At 36.1% G+C, this 20,569-nt stretch overlaps 2 protein-coding genes across 10 annotated transcripts in view; one reads left to right on the top strand and one right to left on the bottom strand.

Moving 5' to 3' along the window:
- ANKS1B (ankyrin repeat and sterile alpha motif domain containing 1B) overlaps positions 1–20,569 on the top strand; it is a gene marked incomplete at its 5' end in the record, with an annotated part of 1,134,786 nt that overhangs the window by 288,098 nt on the left and 826,119 nt on the right. The gene's annotated exons all lie outside the window — the stretch shown is intronic.
- On the bottom strand, positions 1,751–3,120 carry GARIN6 (golgi associated RAB2 interactor family member 6; the record flags this gene model as incomplete). The annotated part of the gene is made up of 2 exons (XM_080811829.1): positions 2,530–3,120; positions 1,751–1,864 (listed from the first exon to the last, which is right to left on the bottom strand). Exons 1-2 carry the CDS (start codon positions 3,091–3,093, stop codon positions 1,751–1,753), a joined length of 678 nt encoding a protein of 225 aa, XP_080667955.1. The 5' UTR covers positions 3,094–3,120.

Below are 20,569 nucleotides of genomic sequence, written 5' to 3' on the forward strand. Positions count from 1 at the left end.
ATACAGGATTTTATTTTGAAAAAAATTTTTTTTTTTTTTAGATCTGAAATAAAAATCATTTAGCCAACCACTGTGCATATAAGGTCTCAAGAAAAACCACTACCTTACAGTTTGGTATAGGAGCCTTTGTAATCAGTGGAATTAGTATAGTGCTATGCAAATTTCTGTATACTCATATTTGTTGGATTCAAATAAAATATATTTATTTCACATTTATAACTCCTAATTTAACTGGATCCAACACACATGTATCAAATATCTATATTCAAAGCATAGTGCTAAACTTCAGAAACATGAGGATTATGAAAATTCAGACTTAATTAAAACTATGTGATGTATTACTTTTAGAATCTTAAATAGATTTTTTACTTGCAAAATTAGAACACTGGTTGCTCCTGTAGATTTTACACTTCTAAGATTATCTAAACCCTAGTTTTTGTCTAGATTTTGAATTGATCCTATATTCTAGTTTTAGCTAATTATTCTGTTTTCCTAGTTTTAATATGGCATTTTATTCTTCCATTGTGACAAGATGTTATTTAGAATTCCAAATATCCACGAAGAAATTTATAATTTAGATAACATCAGAAAATTAAAATTAAGATTTATACAATATATTGGGTACTTTAGTATCAAAGCTGTTAAATAACATATATATTTTTTAAATATTTTACTTATTTGACAGACAGAGATCACAAGTAGGCAGAGAGGCAGGCAGAGAGAGAAGGGGAAGCAGGCTCCCTGTGGAGCAGAGAGCCGGATGGGGGGCTCGATCCCAGGGCCCTAGGATCATGAACTGAGCTGAAGGCAGAGGCTTTAACCCACTGAGCCACCCAGGCACCCCAGTTAAATAACATTTAAGTCGGGCAAAAAACAAGAATAAAGACTGGGGAAATGAATCCCTTTCTAGAAAGTATAAATTGTTTTTCAACACTCCTGATAATAATACTTCTATAATAAATAATCACTACCATTTGTTTCTGTCCCTGGTGTTATATTTTGGGAATTTTAGAATTTTTTTGGTTAATACATGTAGATGAAAAATGGATGAGGGTCTTTTAGAGTAATCTTTAGCATTTATTCTGTCATCTGTGCATTTAATCACAAATATCAAGTTACGGGAAAGTTAAAGATAGGTCAGAGCCTGATCAGAAATTGCCATTTGTTTTTATTACTACCCTTCCCTGTTAATAGAGCATATGTTATTAGAGCAGAGAATTTGAGTTGAATTGTATTAGGATGGATGATATTGCTTTCCTCCACAGTCTTATATGAGATGTCCACCTCTGTACCACGTGCAGGATAGAGCTTTGAAACTCTTTCCTAAAGAGTCAGTCCTGCTGGGTGGAAACCTCTGGCTCCCATCCTGTTCACTCACGTAGCCTTCACTCTGTAAGTTTGTAATGAGGGGGTCCCAATACTGAGCTGTTAGCTGTTTTTGCAATGGGCTTGCCAGTAGTTTCTGCTCTTGGAATCACCATATTTATGCTGCCTTCTGGGAAGAGGTCAGTAGCTCCTACTGATGTGCTAAAAGTAACCTCTGAGTATAAGAAGGGTTTACAGCCCTTGCTAACAACAATATTAAGACATGTCCAATGCTCCCACTATGACCATTCTAGCAGTGCTTCTTCCTGGATCTGTGAAGGCTGCTCCTGTCACCATCCCTGCCCTTTCTCTGATACTGTAGACTTTGTGACTGCAGAAGTGTTTGAACTCTTGAATGCAGTTAAGTGTGGGAGGCATGATGAATTCATTCCTCCCCAGCATAACCATAAGAGGTGGTCCCAAACAATTCAGCGTTCATGTGAAGACTCCTGATGTCAACTTGATCTTGATCCTTTCCATAGAAATGAATGACATTTGCCTATGGGAGAGACAAACGAGTGAAATAAAGAGAGACCTTTTATTCCTATAGAGAAACAATAAGAGCTTATAATAAGAATTTTGAGATCTCAAGTTCAATCTCCTGTTTGTTGCAGGAATCCTTCTCTTCAGTGTTTCCACAATGACCACATGATCATTCCAGTTTTGCTTGGACAATTCCAGTGCCAGCTAGAACATTATTATAATTCACGAATGAATATCCTCATATACTTTTTTTCATACACTTGTGTTAGTATTTCTGTTGGCTAAGTGGCATGCACTTTAATATTCTGATAGCTACTAACAATGCTCACAAGCACATCCCTGTATACCTGATGTATACAAAAGCAGTACATGGTGATCATGGAGAGATATGGTGGGGAGGCTATGGTCAGGATGCCACAGATGGCAGTACAGTATTGGACATGAAATTAAGAGTTGCTGACAGCTAAGGAATATCTGAAATATAGCATTGGGGAACACTTTGCAACATCCAGAACTTCCTCAATGTGACATGGCCTCCAAATGGAGGCTCTTTTGGCCCTGAACCCATTTAAATGTAATGAATTTACTAGGTGAACCTCAGTACCAACGGCTCTGCAGGACTTTTAGCTGCTCTCCCATAGCACCCTGGGCTCATCTTTTAGAGTCTCTGTGAAGCCTTACCTCTGGGCTATTGTCCTTTTCTTCAAACCCAGTTATGTCCAGCGTGTCTCCAACCGGGATGGCCTGGGAACCGCTGTAAGCCTCTACTGGTGGTCTCAGAATGTAAACAAGGTTTTCCCAGTAAACGAAAAGATCTTTTGTATTAGAAGGAGGACACAGCTGAAGGTAAAAAGAGCGGCCAGTGGCAAGCTTCAGGCGGAGCTGTTGTTTTTTACCATTATGGATGGATATTGTTACAAACTTCAAGGGAAACAGTCTGGTTAGCTCTAAGATCTGTGTAGGCTTGTAAACTTTTTCTTGGGTGGCAGGACTATATCTGTTATAGTCATCACAGATAGCAGCTGGTCGGGCCAGCAACATGACATCAGGTAGTGTGAGGTGGGGGCTTGTGCGAACAATGCCCACAGTCACCATTCGGGCACGGTTGTGCACGTCGATCACTTCTCCTTTTTTGCTGACCTGTATAAAGTCACTCTCAAACATTGGGGCATACTTGAATATCGTATACTCCCCCTTATACAGTTGTTGCTGCAGTTTCCCCATGGAGGTATTAAACATACCCATTGCGGGGCTGCTTTGGGCTGTGTAATGTGGTAACTTAGATTGATTTTTCATGGCTATCTTTTACCAAGGACTCCTAGGGGTCCTCCACACTTTACCACACTTGGGAGGGCGTCCTATTTCCCTGGTTTCTCTAGCAGGTGAATTAGCAGTGGTCTTTTGCAGGCTTTTTTTGTCTTTGAGCAACTGAGAACAGGATGGGGGTACTGATTACCAATTGCTCAATGCTAGAGACAATTGCACCCGCACCAGACTGTGCTTTGCCTAGAACATGGAGATATTGGGGTGCACAGTGTTAGAGACCCAGTAGATGACAGGGTGCTCAGATGTTGAGTGGAGAACTCAGGGCCCCAGTAGATGTTACCATGTGCAGATGTAGAGGAGTAGAAGTCAGGGCCTCAGTAGATGTCAAGGTGCACGGATGTTGGGGCCCCAGTAGATGCCAGGGTGCACAGATGTGGAGACCCACAGAGGTCGGGGCCCAGTAGTTGTTATGGTATGCAGATGTGGAGGAGTAAGAGATCCGGTCCTCAGTAGATGTCCGGGTGCACAGATGTTGAGGTTCTCAGATGTTGGGGTCCCAATAGATGTCAGAGTGTGCAGATGTTGAGGTATGTAGATGTTGGTGTTCACTTGGAGTGGGGAGGCGACCTCCTCTTGAGCCTGACACACTGGTTCACAATAGCCTCTGCTTTTTTGGATTCCACAACCTCACCACCAGTTGTATTTGTACTGCTCCTTTCTTCCCAAACCAAAGCCTCCACCTAGGCTTAAACCACCCCACAGGACCCCTTTTATCCTCTCCTGCCCATTGTGACCTGTGCCCATCACACACCCCTTTGTCTCTGTTGCTCAAGAGCCCCTCCCTCAGAGCAGGGGAACCATCCTCTCCACTGCTCCCTACCCATCCTTACTACTCTGCCCTATCTACCTTAGATCAGCACAACCCCTTGCCCCAGGAACCCATTGAGGGATCTTAATATATGGATAAATTGCTTTCCAAAAGGTTTAGGTAAAATTTCTGTTAGGTATGAGTTTAAAATATACACACTCTCTTATCCTTTACTTTTAGTTGTAGTCAATTAGAATTAATTGTAGAAATTTACCTTGAGGGGCACCTGAGTGGCTCAGTGGGTTAAGCCTCTGCCTTCTGCTCAGGTCATGATCCCAGGGTCCTGGGATTGAGGCTTGTATCATGCTCTCTGCTCAGCGGGAAGCCTGCTTCCCCCTCTTTCTCTCTCTGCCTGCCTCTCTGCCTACTTGTGATCTCTGTCTGTCAAATAAATAAATAAAAATCTTAAAAAAAAAAAAAGAAATTTACCTTGAAGAGAGAATTGGACAAGTTGGTAAATAGGTTAGTAAGGGGTATTTATCAAGGTATATTGTTGCAAAAAAAGATCACAAATGAGATTAATATTTTACAATAGGGGTTTGGTTAAATTATGGAGTATTCTGTGATAAAGTACTCTGCAGTCATGAAAATCATTATGTAGTTCCCTATTTGACATGAAAAGATATTCCTGATTTTTTTTTTCTTAAAGATAAAGAGCAAAGCAAAAAAGATTTCAAACAATTGTATGTGTGGTTCAGTGTACGTAAGATCATCTGTGTGTGTGTTTGCATGTGAAAGTATGTTCAATGACATGTTTAAAGTGCTTATCTCTGGGTGGTATAACTTTTATTTTCTTTATACTTTCTATTTTTATTAGGATAATTTCTATTAGTGGGAAAAATAAAAATATTTTTATTAGCAATGTCTATTTTTACAGCCATGATACATTTTATGTTTTGATACACCCTCGCATTGCTGATGAGATTTTAAGCTTTTTCCTAGACATCTCTATGCTGACTATACAGTGAAAAGAGACTTAAACATCACATTTATATTTTATTCTTAACACTATCATATTGTTTGTACATATAGAAAATCTGAGAAATTTTGCCAGCTGTTATAAATGTTATCAATGCAAGAAGATTAAGATCTTTATTGGTATAATGGTATAATACACACATGTAAAGCCATAGTTTTTGAATCATTAGTTTGTTTTATAGGTCAAAACAAACATTTTTTCTTCCCTTCATATTGAAATATCTGATTATTCCTGATAATATGAATATTTTTCCTTTGTTTATTAAGAAGCCTGTTAACATACTATTAGCAATTTTTGCTGGCCTGTTTAAAGTCCTTGTATCTTAATTTCTACTTTATGTCTCTATTACTTTTCTTATAATTAGAAAAAACAATAAGCCTAATATACATTTAGTAATCAAGCTAACATTTGAAAAGTATCTCAGTGGTTTTGGTGTTTTTGAAAAGAATAATTAACATTGAAAACAATAATTTGGTTTAGGTGCTTTAAAAAAATAAAGTGAAAATATACCTGTTTTCTTAAAAGCACTTTTATGCCATGCACATTTATTACAAGATATTTATCTTAGGGTTCCATTAGAGCACGAGATAATTGTCTTGTCTCCAGGGAAATCAGACAACTGCAATACTTGTAGGACCTATGAACTTTCAGGAATTTTTCCAGACCATTCATTAGACCATCAACAGTATAACTTCTATTACTGGCCTGATAATCATCATGTGTAGCATTCTGGAAAATATATCTCTGTTTTCATTAAACTGGTGTTTGTTTTAAACTCCCCTAGCCATTTAGAAAACTACCTTATTAGTATTTGCCTGAAAACTTAAGAAGTTCAAATGGCAAAATAAAAATCTACCTGAGCCTGAGATTAGGGAATTCTTTTTATAAAAACGCAGCAACTTTCTGTATGCTTGCTCTTCAAATGTATTTCCATAGTTAGGCATTATATATTATTAAAATAAATTTATGCTCCCTGTCCTCTACATTAGAGTTGTGTCATCAGATAAATCATTTAACTTCCCTGGGTCTTATTTTTCTCATCCTTGAAATTGAGATGACTCACTAGGTATCTTTCAGCTTCAGCATAGTTATGATTTTTATGATAGGGATTTAACTTTTTCTCCCTGTAATGAAACTACTATGTACTTTGGAGATACTCCAAACAATAATAATGAGTCAAGGAATTATTCAGATCTCAACAGCTCTCGGAATTGTGTGATTCAATATATAGAATTATTCTGTGGCTGAACTTTTTGCTGAAACTTTTAGAAGAAACAACATTCAAAATGTTAGCTCAGTAATTTGGGTAGTGAATAACTGGAGTGCTTAAAACAATGTAACTGAAAATATGGGTTAAACATTTTAGATAATTTAGTTAATAATGAACATTGCTCTGGTACGAAGATTAGTTCTCCCAAAGATGTCCACATCTTGATCTTCACAAGTTGACTTCACAAGTTGACAACTTGACTTCACAAGTTGACTTCACAAGTTGATTACATGATAAAGAGACTTTGCAGATGTGGTTAAATTAAGGCTCTTGAGATGGGAGAGATATCCTGGATTACCCACGGGGGTCCAGTGTAATCACAATGGTCTTTATAAAATAAAGGCAAAAGTGATGATAGAAGCAGAGGTTGAAGTGATGATGACCATGAACCACTGAATGTAGGTGGTCAAAACGCAGGAAGTGGATTCTTCCCTGGAACCTCTAGAAAGAACCAGTTCTGCCAAAATTTTGATTTTAGCCCACTGAGAATCATTTTGGACTTTTGACATCCAGAAGTGTAAAAGAATAAATTTGTGTTGCTTTAAGCTACTAAGTGTTTGGTAATATGTTATGGCAGCTCCGGGAATCTAATGCAGATTTTGGTGGCTGGAAGTAGGATGTTGCTACAACAAATACACAAAAATATGGAAATGTCTTTGGAATTGGGCAGTAGCTAGAGGCTGGAAGAGTTTTGAGTAGTATAACAGGAAAAGTCTAGATTGCCTTGAACAGAATTATGAATACTAGAGATTCTGCCAGTGAGGGTTCACAAGATGAAATGGTAGGAAAAAACCTATATTGTCTTAAAAAAATACCTATATTGTCACAGTGTTTGTAGAAAGATGGGTATTAAAGGTACTACTTGTGAGGGTTTAGAAACAAAGTGAGGAGAATGGTAGAGAAAACCTATATCATCTTACAGAATACCCAAATCATAGATAGAATATTTGTAGACATGAATATTGTTGAAGGTGCTCCTGATAAAGACTGAGAAGTAAATGAGGAATATATTATTGAAAACTGTAAGAAAGGAAGTGTTATACAGTAGCAGGAAGTCTAGCAGAATTGTGTTATATCAAAAGCAAAGTAGTAAGTGACAAATTTAGATATTTAGTTGAGGAGATTTCCAAGCACAGTGCTGAATGTGCAGCGTGTTCTCTTCTTGCTACCTATAGCAAAAAAGATAAATTGAGTGAATAACATTTTTTTCAATAAGAGCATTCTTTACTTGAGGCATACTTCAGAATATATGGCTCTAAAAGATACATATAAAACATTCTATCCAAGAAATATAGAATACATATTTTCTTCCAAGTACACAGAGAAGAATTCGCTGGTTAAATTGCATTAAAAAAAGACATAACAAATATTACAAGAAGACTGAAATCATACCCAGTATACTATCTAACCACAATGATACAAAACTAAAGGTCAACAATAAAAGCTGGAAAATCTAACCTTTAAGCAAAAAGAAACTGGGATGTGATGATTTGAGACATTCTAAGCCTGTTTGGTTTGAAAAAGAGGCTAAAATTTGTAGATTCACTCTCAAGAAAGTGTGTCCTGGGGAGAAAGCTGAAAGTGTGACTGGATATCTTTTTTCTAGTGTCCATGGGATAAAAAAATCGGAGTATTCCATCAGACACAGGGCTCTTTGAGGTGTGCATCTCATAGATCTCCTCAGCCTTCCCAGCACAATCCAGAGGGTTATCCAGGAAAGATCTGTGGAGGAGGCTTTTGTTTAATGGGATGAATCCCTGTGACATACGTGAAATACCTACAAGGTCTGTGAGGATGGTATATTAGTGAAGACACTGCCGATTAGGACTGAAAGGTACAAAGAGAAGACGAGATAAAAGAAGATCGTTGGATTTGTAAAGGAATGTATTCTTGCAGGCAAGAAACAGGCTTATAAAACTATGCAGTTGCAAGTGTATGTTAACTTTTATTAAAAAGGACGTAAGACTCAAAGGACAGGGCTGAGGATGGAATTCAGAACTACAAAGGATTACTCCTACTCCCTGAAACCTAGTGGACTTTGACCAGTTGGTTTTCTAAATTGCTTATAACTGTTTACTCCCCCTTTCCCCCCTTTTATTGCTCCCTCTTTGAATGGGGATATCTATATTTGTTATTATATGCCTGTGCTACCACTGCTCCCATTCCTTTGGAGCAAATAACTTGTTTTCTAGTTTCAGAGATTCACAGGTGATAAGATATTTTGCTTCAAAATGGATTAAACTCAGAATTATTCCCATACCTGATTTAGATGATGAGATTTGGGACTTTTTTTTTTTTTTTTTTTACTAACATATAATGTATTATTTGCCACAGGGGTACAGGTCTGTGAATCGTCAGGCTTACATACGTCACAGCACTCACCATATCATATACCCTCCCCAATGTCCATAATCCAACCACCCTCTCCATACCTGGCAACCCTCAGTTAGTTTTGTGAGATTAAGAGTCTCTTATGGTTTGTCACCCTCCCAATCCCATCTTCTTTCATTTTCTTCTTTCCTAACCCCAACCCCCCACTTTGCTTCTCAAATTCCTCACATCAGGGAGATCATATGATAATTGTCTTTCTCTGATTGACTTATTTCGCTCAGCATAATACCCTCTAGTTCCATCCACATAGTTGCAAATGGCAAGATTTCATTTCTTTTGATGGTTGCATAGTATTCCATTGAAGATATATACCACCTCGTCTTTATCCATTCATCTTTTGATGTACATCTAGGTTCTTTCCATAGGTTGACTATTGTGGACATTGCTGCCATAAACATTTGGGTACACAGTCCCTTCAGATCAGTACATTTATATCTTTAGGGTAAATACTAAGTAGTGCGATTGCTGGGTCATAGGGTAGCTCTGTTTTCAACCTTTTGAGGAAACTCCATGCTGTTTTCCAGAGTGGCTACACCAGCACGCATTCCCACCAACAGTGTAGGAGGGTTCCCCTTTCTCCGCATCCTTACCAACATCCATCATTTCCTGACTTGTTAATTTTAGGCATTCTGACTGGTGTGTGGTGGTATCTCATTGTGGTTTGGATTTATATTTCCCTGATGCCGAGTGATGTGGAGCACTTTTTCATGTGTCTGTTGGCCATCTGGATATCTTCTTTGCAGAAATGTCTGTTCATGTCCTCTGCCCATTTCTTAATTGGATTATTTGTTCCTTGGGTGTTGAGTTTGATAATTTCTTTATAGATTTTGGATACTAGTCCCTTATCTGATATGTCATTTGTGAATATCTTCTCCCATTCTGTCAGTTGTCATTTGGTTAGATTGACTGCTTCTTTTGCTGTGCCAAAGCTTTTGATCTTGATGAAGTCCCAATAGTTCATTTTTGCCCTTGCTTCCCTTGCCTTTGGCGACGTTTCTAGGAAGAAGTTGCTGCAGTTGAGATCAAAGAGGTTGCTGCCTGTGTTCTCCCCTAGGATTTGGATGGATTCCTTTCTCACATTGATGTCTTTCATCCATTTTGAGTCTATTTTTGTGTGTGGTGTAAGGAAATGGTCCAGTTTCATTCTTCTGCATGTGGCTGTCCAATTTTCCCAACATCATTTGATGAAGAGACTGTCTTTTTACCATTGGACGTTCTTTCCTGCTTTGTCGAAGATTAGTTGACCGTAGAGTTGAGGGTCCATTTCTGGGCTCTCTATTCTGTTCCATTGATCTATGTGTCAGTTTTTGTGCCAGGACCATACTGTCTTGATGATGACAGCTTTGTAATAAAGCTTGAAGTCTGGAATTGTGATGCCACCAACTTCAGCTTTCTTTGTCAACACACCTCTGGCTATTCGTGGTCTTTTCTGGTTCCATATAAATTTTAGGATTATTTGTTTCATTTCTTTGAAAAAAAAAAGGGGGGGATGGTATTTTGACAGGGATTGCATTAAACATGTAGATTGCTTTAGGTAGCATAGACATTTTCACAATATTTGTTCTTCCAATTCATGAGCATGGAATATTTTTCCATTTGTTTGTGTCTTCCTCAATTTCTTTCATGAGTACTTGATAGTTTTCTGGGTACAGATTCTTTGTCTCTTTGGTTAGGTTTATTCCTAGGTGTCTTATGGTTTTGGATGCAATTGTAAATGCGCCTGACTCCTTAATTTCTCTTTCTTCTGTCTTGTTGTTGGTGTATAGAAATGGAACAGATTTCTGTGCACTGATTTTATATCCTGACACTTTACTGAATTCCTGTACAAATTCTAGCAGTTTTGGAGTGGAGTCTTTTGGGTTTTCCAGTTTGCAAAGAGTGATAGTTTGACCTCTTCTTTTCTGATCTGGTTGCCTTTAATTTCTTCTTGTTGTCTGATTGCTGAGGCTTGGACTTCTAGTACTATTTGAATAGCAGTGGTGATAATGGCCATTCCTGCCATGTTCCTGACCTTAGAAGAAAAGCTCTCAGTTTTTCTCCATTGAGAATGATATTTGCTGTGGGTTTTTTACAGATGACTTTGATGATATTGAGGTATGTACCCTCTCTCCGTACACTTCACAGAGATTTGATCAAGAAAGAATGCTGTACTTTGTCAAATGCTTTTTCAGCATCTATTGAGACTATCAGATGGTTCTTGTTCTTTCTTTTATTAATGTATTGTATGTATCCCATTGATTGATTTGCACATGTTGAACCAACCTTGCAGCCCTGGAATAAATCCCACTTGGTCGTGGTGAATAATCCTTTTAATGTACTGTTGGATCCTATTGGCTAGATTTTGGTGAGAATTTTTGAATCTGTGTTCATCAAGGATATTGGTCTGTAATTCTCCTTTTTGATGGGGTCTTTGTCTGGTTTTGGGATCAAGATAATGCTGGCCTCATAAAATGAGTTTGGAAGTTTTCCTTCCATTTCTATTTTTGGAATGGTTTTAGGAGAATAGATATTCACTCTTCTTTAAATATTGGTAGAATTCTCCTGGGAAGCCGTCTGTTCCTGGGCTTTTGTTTGTTGGGAGATTTTTGATCTCCTTACTGCTTATGGGTCTGTTCAGATTTTCTATTTCTACCTGGTTCAGTTTTGGTAGTTTATATGTCTCTAGGAATGAATCCATATCTTCCAGATTGTCAAATTTGCTGGCGTATAGTTGCTCATAATATGTTCTTATAATTGTTTGTATTCCTTTGGTATTGGTTGTGGTCTCTCCTCTTTCATTCATGATTTTATTAATTTGGGACCTTTCTCTTTTCTTTTTGGTAAGTCTGGACAGGGGTTTATCAATCTTATTAATTCTTTCAAAGAACCAGCTCCTAGTTTTGTTGATTTGTTTTACTGTTCTTTTGGTTTCTACTTCCTTGATTTCTCCTTGGATCTTTATGATTCCTCTTCTCCTGCTGGGTTTTGGCTTACTTTGCTTTTCTTTCTCCAGCTTCTTTAGGTGTAGGGTTAGGTGGTGTATGCGAGACCTTTCTTGTTTCTTGAGATAGGCTTGGATTGCTATATACTTTCCTCTCAGGACTGCCTTTGCTGTGTCCCACAGATTTTGAACAGTTGTGTTTTCATTATCATTTGTTTCCATGAATTTTTTCAATTCTTCTTAAATTTCCTGGTTGTCCCATTCATTTTTTAGTAGGATGCTTATTAGTCTCCATGTATGAGTTCTTTCCAACTTTCCTCTTGTGATTGAGTTCTAACTTCAGAGCCTTATGGTCTGAAAATATGCAGGGAATGATCCTAATCTTTTGGTACCAGTTGAGACCTGATTTGTGACCCAGGATGTGACCTCTTCTGGAGAACGTTCCATGTGCACTAGAGAAGAATGTATATTCTGTTGCTTTGGGATGGAATGTTCTGAATATATCTGTGATGCCATCTGATCCAGTGTATCATTTAAGGCCTTTATTTCCTTGTTGATCTTTTGCATGGATGATCTGTCCATTTCATGGAGAGGGGGGTGTTAAATTCCCCTACTGTTATTGTATTATTGTCAATGTGTTTATTTGATTTTGTTATTAATTCATTTATAGATTTGGCTGCTCCCATGTTAGGGGCATAGATATTCAAAATTGTTAGATCTTGTTGTTGGACAGACCCTTCGAGTATGATATAGTATCCTTCCTCATCTCTTATTATAGTCTTTGGCTTAAAATCTAATTTATCTGATATAAGGATTGTCACTGCAGCTTTCTTTTGATGTCCCTTAGCATGGTAAATTGTTTTCCACCCTCTCACTTTAACTCTGGGGATGTCTTCGGGTCTAAAATGAGTTTCTTGCAGACAACATATGATGGGTCTTGTTTTTTTATCCATTCTGAAACCCTGTGTCTTTGATTAGGGCATTTAGCCCATTTAGATTCAGGGTAACTATTGGGAGATATGAATTTAGTGCCATTGTATTGCTTGTAAGGTGACTGTTACTGTATATTGTCTCTGTTCCTTTGTAGTCTACTACTTTTAGGCTCTCTCTTTGCTTAGAGGACCACTTTCAATATTTCCTGTAGAACTGGTTTGGTGCTTACAAAGTCTTTTCATTTTTGTTTGTCCTGGAAGCTTTTCATCCCCCTTTCTGTTTTCATTGATAGCCTAGCTGGATACAGTATTCTTGGCTGCATGTTTTTCTCATTAGGTGTTCTGAATATATCATGCCAGTTCTTTCTGGCCTGCCAGGTTTCTGTGGATAAGTCTGCTGCCAATCTAATATTTTTACCATTGTATGTTACCGCCTTTTTGTCCTGGGCTGCTTTCAGGGCTTTCTCTTTGTCAATAAGACTTATAAGTTTTACTATTAGAAGACGGGGTATGCACCTATTCTTATTGATTTTGAGAGGGGTTCTCTGCGCCTCCTGGATTTTGATGCTTGTTCCCTTTGCCATATTAGGGAAATTCTCTAATATAATTCACTCCAATATACATTCTGCCCCCCCCTCTCTTTTTTCTTCTTCTGGAATCCCAATTATTCTAATATTGTTTCATCTTATGGTATCACTTATCTCTCGAATTCTCCCCTCGTGTTCCAGTAGTTGTTTGTCTCTTTTTTGCTCAGCTTCTTTATTCTCCATCATTTGGTCTTATATATCACTAATTCTCTCTTCTGCCTCATTTATCCTAGCAGTATTAGTCTCCATTTTTGATTGGACCTCATTAATAGCTTTTTTGATTTCAGCTTGGTTAGATTTTAGTTCTTTTGTTTCCCCAGAAAGGGCTTTTATTTCTCCAGACAGGGTTTCTCTAATATCTTCCATGCCTTTTTGGAGCTCTGCTACACTCAAACACCCCTGATCCTTCTGTGACCCCACGGGAGCTGAGTCCACACTGTTCCTTCAAGGGCTCCACCCCTGCTTAGCCTCTGGAGCCATGTCCCTCAGTGAAACAGAACTCTAAAAGTTCTGATTTTGTGCTCTGTTGCTCCATTGCTTCCAGGGAGCCAGCCCCCCCCCCCCCCCCCAGTGTATCTCCCTGTCATTTCGGATGCACTTCTCTGCACGTCCTACCTTTCAGAAAGTGGTTGATTTTCTGTTTCTAGAGTTGCTCTTCTTCTCTTCAATCTCTGTTCAGTTTGTAGGTGGTAAGTATGGTTTGATAACTGAACTCCTGTGACCTGATGTCATCTCAGTCTGCTACTCCTCCACCATCTTGACCTCCAAGTCCTGAGATTTGGGACTTTTTAGCTGATAAGATTTAGATGAGATTCTGAATTTAAATTGATGTCATAATGTTGAGATGAGAGAATGTTGAGATGGGGTGAATAGATTTTATATGTGGTTAGATGTGATCCTTTGGGTTCCAGAGAATGGGATATGATAAACAATAGTGCCTCCCTCCCTTTTTAAATGTCCAGGTAATTTAGAACCTATGAATGTGTTGATTTATATGTCAAAAGAAACTTTGCAGATGTGATTAAGTTAAGGATCTTAAAATGGGGAGATTATCCTGGATCCCCATTATAATCGTAAGGTCCTTATATTAGGGAAGATGATATGATGAAGAAAGAAAGAAAAAAATTTAAATGTTATGTTGCTAGCTTCAAAGATGGAGGAAGAAGCTATGAGTGAAGGAATGTAGATGGTCTCTTAAAATGAAAATGCAGTGAGCAAATTCTCTCCTAGAGCTTCCTGAAGTAACAAGCCCTGCTGACACCTTGATTTTACCCCTGTAAAACTCCTTTCAGACTTCTGATTTCAATACTGTCTGAGAATAAGCTAATATTGTTTTAAGCTTCTAAGTTTGTGGTTGTTACAGTGACTAAAGGAAACTAGTATGACGACTATGGAAATTTGGTCAGTAGATATTTGATTTGTTACATACTCATTCGAAGAGCTGATGCTTGTTGTCTGTGTCTAGGCAGAAGGTATGAGTTGCAGGCATTTCCAGAAAAATGTATGTTACCTTTACTATCAGCATTCATTTGATCTAGGTTTTTATGATTTTATGTAGTCACTTTATATAACTTTTAAAATAATTGGACTAAAATTTTATCATTCGAAATTGTCCATTTTGTGTATTTTTAGGAAACTATAATAATGATGATGGTAATAGTAATGTTAACAATAATATCTAGCATTTATTGAGTGCCTAGCCCATGCCAGGTATGGGGATAGACACTTCACATTCCTTATATCACTTACATTTCACCACAATTCTATGAAGTATTTTTACTTGATCTTGAGAAAATTGGGTTTCGGGAAATTAAATGACTTGCCCAAGTTTGATTATCTATAATGTTTGATCTAAAACCCATGTGAATACTTCTCTATGAAATTTAAAAAAAATTTTAAAGGGTTCAGTTTCTCACAATAAGTAAACCTATATATGGTTTTTTGTTCAGTATTTTTCACTGTAGCATTTCTCTGTTAAAGAGGATATCAATAATTACTGATGTCATTCTTGTTTAGTGTATATTCAATTGATATGCCATTTTATATTATGTTTCCAGGATGGCTGAGTTGCTAAATATGTTTATTATTCATTATACAGATTAAGAAAATGAATGGCTTGATTGGAATCTCAGTTCATTTAGAATCCCTCCACATTTCTCTGTTCTTTGATGCATTCATCCACCTATTTGTTCCACAAATGTTTATTGCCATTTGTTAAATGCAGGCTATAGAGTGCTAAACAGTATAAACGTGCATTATACCTCATGTCGTTGTGAATTTTATGCAAGGTACTGTGAATGATATAAAATAAGGATTACATATGTTGTCTGCCCTCATGAACCTTAAAGTTTAGTTCAAGTAATTATCCTGACTGCTATTTATTGGTATAATCATGGACAAGTAACTTACCTTCTGTTTCCTATTCTTTAAAATGAGGAGGTTATTTTCCTGTTTATAGGATTATTATAAAGATCTTAAAATAAAAATGCAAATTTCTATATAAATTCCTTCCTATACAAATGCAAATTGATATTTTTCTGTTCAGTTCTTGGCCTCTGAAAATAACACTGTGGCAATTTTGGTAGGATTTGCAGGTTAAAGAATGGTGTGTATAGAGCTAACTAACTTCATAATAAGTGCATTAAGATAAGTGTAATATTTATTTGTGCTTAGAAAGTCTGGCAGTACATATGCTTTGCTAATACTATGTTAATAATAGTTCTATCTGAGGCTTACTATTTCAGGGGGACTTTAACTTCTCCTTTATATACTTACACATTGTTTGGATTTATACTAAGCGATCTAATTTTCAAATAATTTTATATTTTGTGAAAAAATAAATGCCATGAGTTGTAAAAAGTCATGACAATTCATTATGTTACCATGAGTTTCCATAGAACAGTTTGAAAATAATTGCTTGCATCTGTCCATACATCCGTTCCTTCATTGATGCCATTCATTCACTCATTCATTCATTTTTCATCTTAGTCTATACAGTTCTAGGCATCTTTGATTCAGTTTTCTTTAATAATTTAAATTGCTATTTTGAGAAGATTAGGTAGGGACAGCTGGAAGACATTGTGGGATGAATGTGTGATTGTGATTGTATAACTTATTTTTATTAAGGACATCAATTATTATTTCTCATTATTGTTTTAAGTCACATTTCCTTGATTTTAAGTGAGAAGGAATTTTTTTCCCAAATGTTTATTCATCATTGTATTCTTCTTGTGTGAATTACATACTTATTTTGCTTACCGTTTTTTAAGAAGAATTGATTTATAAGTATATTTTAATACAGTGAATCCTTGTTATTTGTGGATTCTTTACCTGTGAATTTTCCCACTTGCTGAGTTTTATTGGCAACCCCCAAAACAATACTCATGGTGATCATTCATGGACATGTAGAGAGCAGTGAAAAATTTGAGTGACTTGATGCACATGTTTCCACTTGAAGTTGAATAGGTAAAGCTCTGCTTTCTTGCTTTAGCTTTTATCCTGTGTGAACAGTTGTCCTTTTCATGGTCTACTTAGTGCTACTTAGATAAAAAACTTTGTGCTTTGTTGGGGATTTCAGTGTTTGAAATGATGCAGTATAGTGCTGAATTTCCATCTAGTGTTTCTAGGAGCTCAAGAAGGTTGTGATGTGCCTTCTAAGAAAACATGTGTCTAATAAACTTCATTAAGGCATGAGTTATAGTGCTGTTGGTTGTGAGTTCACTGTTTATGAATCACAAGATATATATTGAATAAGTTATCTTTAAATAAAAATACATATAAAATAAATTATGTATTGATCAGTTGATGAAAATGCTGTGACTTGCAGGACTTGCAGGAACCTAACCCTGTATTTTCCCTAAGAACAATGATTCAGTATTTGCTAATTCAGTGCTCGTGGTGGCTTTATAAAACGAAACTACCACAAAAGTGAGAGTTCACTGTATATTCTAGGTATCAAACTTTGTGAAAAACACTTCAAAAAAGTGTTTCTCCAATTTGTTGCTTGCCCTTTAACTTTGTTTATAATTCTTTTTCTGTGGGGCAGAAGTTTTAATCTTTATGAAGCCAAAAATTTAAAACATATTTATTCAACACTTCTGGATTTTGTATTTTGCTTAAGCTGACCTTGATCAGCTCCATATTTATAAAAATAGCTTACCATATCTCCTTCATATGTGTGTATCTTATATATGTATATATATGTGGGGGGGTATGTACGTACATACAGTAGTCTCTCTTTATCTGTGGTTTTGCTTTCTGTGGTTTCAGTTACCCACCATCAATCACAGTCCAAAAGTAGATGAACCTCCTTCTGATGTATTTGTCACAAGGTCAATAGGAGCCCAACACCATATCACAAGGCCTGCATCATTCACCTCATTTTATTTCATCATGTAGGCATTTTATCTTTTCACAGCATCACAAGATGGATGAGTACACTACAATAAATTATTTTGAGAGTAAGACCACATTCATATAACTTTTATTATGGTATGTTGTTATAGTTGTTCTATTTTATTACTGTTGTTAATCTCTCATTGTGCCTAATTTATAAATTAAACTTTATCATAGGTTTGTGTGTATAGGAAAAAATATAGTATGTATAGAGTTTGATACTATTCACAGTTTCAGACATCCACTGGGGGCCTTGGAACATATATTCTATGGATAAAAGGGACCTACTCTAAGTATATATGTATAATTAATTAGCAGGTGAGGAGAAACCCAAGATAAATTACAGAAGTGAAATATACATATGTGTATAAATAAATACAGTGTATAATAATACATAATATAAAAATATAATTAATTGTAGACTAAACAAATTTATCTGTATAAAAAGATTTATCCACATGTTAGCATGTGTCAAAATTTCCTTCTTTTTAAAAACTACATAATATTCTCTTGTCTATGTATATCACATTTTGTTTATCCATCCATTCATCAATGGGTACTTGGGTTGCTTCTACCTTTTGGCTCTTGCAAGTAATGCTGCTGTGAATATGGATGTGCAAATACCTCTTTGAGACTCTGCTTTCAATTATTTTGAATATACACCCTGAAGTGAAATTGCTGGATCATATGGTAATTTTATTTAAGATTTTTTTAATGAACTGACATGTTATTTCCCACAATGGCTGTAGCATTTTACATTTCTACCAACAGTACACAAAGGTTTCCAATTTTCCACCTCCATATCAAGCCTTGTTATTTTATGGTGTGTGTGTGTGTTTTTTAAATAGTAGCCATCCTAATAAGTGTCAGGTGACATTTCACTGTGGTTTTGACTTGCATTTCTCTAAATGCAATAAGTGATGTTGAATAAATGAGTAAGTGATGTTGAGCATGTTTTTATGTGCTTGTTGGCTCTTGTATATCTTCTTCAAAGAAATGTCTATTTAAATTCTTTATCTATTTTAAAAATTGGATTATTTGTTTCTTTGTTGTTAAGTTGTAGTAGCTCTTTATAGAGTTTGGGTATTAATGCCTTGTCAAGTATATGATTTGTCAATATTTTATCCTAGTTCATAGGTTGCCTTTTTCACTCTGTTTATTATGTCCTTTGATGCATATAAGTTTTAAATTTTGATTTAGTCCAGTTTATCTACTTTTGCTTTTGTTGCCTATACATTTGGTTTCATATCCAAAAATTATTGTCATAGCAAATGTTGTGAAGATTTATCCTATTTTTTCTAACAGTTTTATAGTTTCAGATCTTATGTACAGAGCTTTTGATACAAATGATGTCAAATTTAGAAATTAATTAGAGAAAATTGACATTTTTATCATATTGAATCTTCTCACTCAGGAGAATGATATTAATTTCTATGTTTTCAAGTCCTTTTTTATGTTGTTAAGTAGCTGTGTAGTTTTTTATACATGATTTTCTACACTTAGTGAGTTTTTTATGTTATTTCATATTTGTTTCTATTGTGAGTAGATATTTTTCTAACTGACTGCTGCTGGTAGAAAGGAGAGCTGTTAACTTTTCTCTTTAAACCTTGTCATTGTAGGAATTATACTGTGGTTTGTATAAATGTTTAAGTTGGTTTTCTAGTTAAGAAATTATGTAATACCCAACTTTTATATCAACTTGGAGGGGACTGGAAGACATTATGCTGAGTGAAATAAGTCAAAAAGAGAGAGTCAATTATCATATGGTTTCACTTATTTGTGGAGCATAAGGAATAACATGAAGGACTGGGGAGATGGAGAGGAGAAGTGAGTTGGGGGAAATTGGAGGGGGAGACGAACCATGAGAAACGTGGACTCAGAAACAAACTGGGGGATTTGGAGGGGAAGGGGGTGGGGGGTTGGATGAGCTTGGTGGTGGGTATTATGGAAGGCATGTATTGCATGGAGCATTGGGTGTGGTGCATAAACAATGAATTCTGGAACACTGAAAATAGATTTGAAAAATTTTAAAAAAGAAAATTTATTTTTTATTCCATTCTCATTTTATTTATTTTTTAATTTTTAATACATTCAGTTAACCACTGTACAGTTCATCATTAGTTTTTGATGTAGAACATACTCACAATGATAAGCCCAAGTCATGTGTAGAATTATTAAATCACTGTATTATGCTGTACTAGATTATTCTCTATATTGGCTTTATGTTCTATACCAATAAAAGTTTATTACAATTGAAAAAAGAGAAATTATGTAATCTGTAAATAATAGTAAGCATAGCTCTGAAACCTTGATAATCTTTATAATCATTTGATTTTTTTCTCTTACTGAATTGATAGGACTAACCATTACACCATTAGATAATGGTAGTGTGGACTGAGCAATCTGGAAACTAAAGACCTTCATGTATCTTTAGTAGTGTCTTTAATATGGTCTTAAGCTCTTTTCCTTCTCTATTCTTTCTCCTGGAGTTTTGATTTTGACATAGGTTTTAGGATCTTAATTTTATTTTATGTGTACTATATGTTAGTTTCTATGATAACAAAGGGCTTTAACATTATTACTAAAATACCACTTAAATTATGTTAATTTTCTGTTATGTAACTGAGTTATTTCCATATTAAAGTTTCATAGTTACCTATAATTCTTTGATACCTATCACAGCACCTGCTTCATAGCAAGCATTCAATAAATATTCAATGTCATGTGTCACACACCAAAGTGAATCTCAAGCTTACCATATTTCTAAATACATATATCTCTATTTCTGGCTTATTAATTTTAAATGATGTATCATTTCTCTGAGAGTGAAGTTATTATTTCATTTTTTTTCCCATTTTTTATTTATTTTCAGCGTAACAGTATTCATAGTTTTTTCACCACACCCAGTGCTCCATGCAATCTGTGCCCTCCCTAATACCCACCACCTGGTTCCCCCACCCTCCCACCCCGCCCCTTCAAAACCCTCAGGTTGTTTTTCAGAGTCCATAGTCTCTCATGGTTCACCTCCCCTTCCAATTTCCCTCAACTCCCTTCTCCTCTCCATCTACCCTTGTCCTCTATATTATTTGTTATGCTCCACCAATAAGTGAAAC

This window comes from Martes martes (assembly GCF_963455335.1).
Source record: "Martes martes genome assembly, chromosome: 8".
In the NCBI taxonomy this organism is placed as follows: domain Eukaryota; kingdom Metazoa; phylum Chordata; class Mammalia; order Carnivora; family Mustelidae; genus Martes; species Martes martes.